Below are 3,772 nucleotides of genomic sequence, written 5' to 3'. Positions count from 1 at the left end.
AAAAAAAAAAAAAAAAAAGAAATTAGCAGTATGCAGTGTGGTTTAGAATAGGAGGAAAATGACTTATTTATTCAATCATATTAATTATTTTGTTTGGGACTTAGAAAAAGTACTGCATCCCACCATTTTTAATGCAAGAACATAACATATACAATAATAGTTAAACTCGGTATTGCATTTTTTTCCAACTTCTTTTAATTTTCACTACAAGGGTAATTTGTTAATGTTTATTTGCTGAGGTATCTTGGTTTTCCCTGGTAAATAATATTTTGTGTTCTCTTTAGTATCATTATTGATTAAAAATCTACACCTTGTCAAATGAGTACACTTTTCTTATCGTCTCCGATAATCAACCCTTGACTTTAACAGTATTCCTGATTTAAGGACTCAAGGATGGCTTGAAATTATTCTTGCTTTAATTTAGAAAATGCAATTTGGTACCTCTGTCTTCAAAATTGCTAAACTAATTATTGCGTTTCTCATCTGTATTTTTGTTTCCTTCATCAGCCAATACCGCTTCTGAAGCAGAAGATGAATCATTCTATCACCATGTCACAGGAACAGATCGCTAGTCTTTTAGCTAATGCTTTCTTCTGCACATTCCCCCGACGGAATGCCAAGATGAAATCGGAGTATTCTAGTTACCCAGACATTAACTTCAATCGGTATGTTTTCAGAGAGTACCTTGTGAAGGGTGGAAGAAACGAATATTCTAGAGTTAATAAACATTTGTTCAGGTGATGTTTTGACCATTTTTCAGACATGATAATTAAAGTTCACAGAGGTAAAGAGCTTGATCAGAACCCTAGGGCCAGGCAGTCACAACGAGGCTTCATCTCAGTTACCCTGTGCCTGTGTCTTCTGCATGCTCTTAGACTGTCCTCCTCTGAATGTTTGTGTTCCATCTGTTGCTCAGTTCGATTATTCACAGGAACGTTTACTACATATTATAATCTTATGATGAAGCAGTTTTAAAAATGGAAATAAAAGCCCTCATTTCTGTAAAGACCCTGCATAAAAATATAAAGTCAGTAGACATGGTGGCACATGCCTTTAATCCAGCACTTGACAGAGGTCACAGGCAAGTGGATCTCTGTTAGTTCAAGGCCAACCTGGTCTACACAGCAAGTTCCAGGGTTCTGAGGGTGTTGAACTGCAGGCAGTGCACCAGTTAGGAACAGCCTTAACGTAAGTACAAACCCGCATCTCAGTCACTTTTTATCTTTGAAGTAGAATCTTACACTGGAACTTTTTATTTAATTCACCATTTTGTAATAGTGTAGTTTCTTAAAAACTTACTTTGAGATTTAAACAAAAGGTGCAGAAATAGAACCCAAGAGTTTCTGTGTACAGCTCATGCAGTTTTGCTTTAACACCTTTTGCACTATAATAAAAATAATCACAACTAGGCAGCAATACTGATCTAGCACTTTTCTGACCTGCGGCCTTATGAATTTTTACAATTTCTCTGTACCTTTTTTCTGATCCAGCTCATACCTAGCACCATACATTACATGTGTCTGCTTAAATTCCTTCATCTGTTCCTTAGAATTTTTCCTTCCTGTTTTGACTTTGGCCTCCTTGAAGACTACTCATTAGTTATCTTGTAAAACGTTTTCCATCTGAACTTTGCTAATGTTATTTCACAATGAAAATGAGGTCATGCTTTTTTTTTCTTTTTTTTTGAGACAAGATCTCTCTTACTCTGTAGTCCAGGCTGACCTCAAATTCTCAGTGGTTTTCCTTCCTCAGTCTCCTGCTGCTAAGATTATATGTGTAAGCTATGTCACAGGACTAGACCGTGGTCTTGGGCAGAAATATCACAAAATTGTCCTCAGCTCTTCACATTAATGGGCTTATAATTCATCTTAGGGTTGGTTCAGCTAGCCAAGGTCATGTCGCCTGGGTTTTCCCACTGAAAAAGAACTTACTTTCTGAGGAAAAGTAAAATACTGCAGATGAGCTCACATTTTTCCACAATAGTTTTAGCATCTGTTGGTTGGTCTTTTCTGCATTTATTATGATAGTATTTGCCTATTGTAATTTTTCTATTTTATTTTCTGTGTTTATTAACTGAAATTCTGTTATATAAGGAAGATCCATTCCATAACTTCTATACTTTTAATATTCCAATAGACTTTATTGGACATCATAAAATTTAATGCAATTATTATTCATTTTGCTATTTATAATTTTTTTTGGTCATTAGAGTTATTTAAACATATGCTCTTGTACTTTTGGCAAGTTCCCATCATCTTTTTGAGCATTACCTTCCCTTTGGAGTCATAACCTATTTTAGCTTATATTATCCATTCCCCAGCCCTGAAGCCAACCATTTTCTAAGAGTCCTTGGTTCCTTTCATTTAGAGACTGAGATCTGGGTAGTGGGTTTGCTCATTGTTTTTAGTGCAGCTTATTTTATATAGGCAGAATTTCTGACAGCTCGACATGACATTGCAGAAATATATTCATAAATTTCCCCAGTACCATAGTGCTAATTTCAAAGGCCTGCCAGCCACTCAGAACCTCTTGTTCTACAGTTGTCTTCCAGTCACAGTGGCTTCTAAAGATGCTGGGAAGGCAGCTGCGGAACCAGAGTAAACCTTACAGTTACAAAATCCTTCTCTCCCTGGAGATGAGAAGAATTCTAGAATAAAGCTGATTAGGAGCTGATGCAATTTTTTTAATTTAAAAAAATCAAAATTAAGTCTTAAGTACATTTATAGGATTTTTAAAGCAAATAAAAAATATGAAATTATTTAAATATAAGAATACTCAGCCAGGTAACACACACCTTTAATCTCATATGTTAGGCAGAAGCAGGTAGTAACTGAGTTTGAGCCCAGCCTGGTCTACTGGACGACACAGAAAATCTGTCTCTAAAAACAAAAACAAAACAAAAAAGAATACTCTCAGGCTACCATAATTTCCAAGTTATAGCAAGGGCTCGCAAACATTAAAAAATGAAGGGAAATCCCAATCATACAATTAGCCTATACTATCAACACAAAGGGGAACATTAGCAAACAAAAAAATGTATACATTCTGTGTAGCTCAATAGACAGCAAACAGCCACTGTATTCCTCACTGTGTGTCAAGTGCACTAGTTATAGAGACCAGGCAGGCTAAATCCTTTGTTCCTAGTAGAAATTGTCTGTTTTTTAAACCTTACAACTTTCTGGATTGCCCTCTTTTCATGTGGTTTTTATTCCTCCTTCAAGATTCAGTTCACAGGTCAAGTTTTCAGCGTCTGCTGGACAGTCCTCTTCAGCAGTGTATACCTGCCTCCTCTTAAGAGGTGGTGTGGTTTTTGTTTGGTGGTTGTTGTTGTCTTCATTTTATTTTATGTGTATTGGTATAAGAGTATCAGGTGCCGTGAAACTGGAGTTACAGACAGTTGTCAGCTGCCATATGGGTGCTGGGAATTGAACCTGGGTCCTCTAGAAGAGCAATCACTTCTCTTAACCAGAGTCATCTCTCCTGCCCCAGGTGGTGTTTTTTTAATGACTCTAACCTAACAAGCAACAAGAACGATGACTGTTTCTACCCACTGATGTGTCTGTTGTGGCTCAATGTTGTCCTTTTTGTGGGAGTTTCCAGGCAGGGAAGATTGTATATGTTTCAGAGAGCATCTGCCTCAACTATAGAAATGAGGCCTAAACATCGTCTTATGCTCAGATGTGGTCTGACTACCTTGTCAAAGCAGAGTATTCCGAGAATGCCCAAGAAATGGAAGCAACAACAAAGTTTGTTCATGTCTGCGTCCCCTCCC

General features: G+C 37.0%; 1 protein-coding gene across 1 annotated transcript in view; it reads left to right on the top strand.

The window, feature by feature from the left end:
- Positions 1-3,772, top strand: part of Parg (poly(ADP-ribose) glycohydrolase) — a 103,488-nt gene that overhangs the window by 48,782 nt on the left and 50,934 nt on the right. The window contains exon 8 of the mRNA XM_026779985.1: positions 508-665. Within this exon, the coding sequence (XP_026635786.1) occupies positions 508-665 (158 nt within the window). The remainder of the gene's footprint in view (positions 1-507; positions 666-3,772) is intronic.

The sequence above is a fragment of the Microtus ochrogaster genome, chromosome 6 (genome assembly GCF_000317375.1).
Source record: "Microtus ochrogaster isolate Prairie Vole_2 chromosome 6, MicOch1.0, whole genome shotgun sequence".
NCBI classification, from domain to species: Eukaryota; Metazoa; Chordata; class Mammalia; order Rodentia; family Cricetidae; genus Microtus; species Microtus ochrogaster.
Note: the sequence above shows the minus strand (reverse complement) of the source record. Positions and strands in the feature narration are given on the sequence as shown.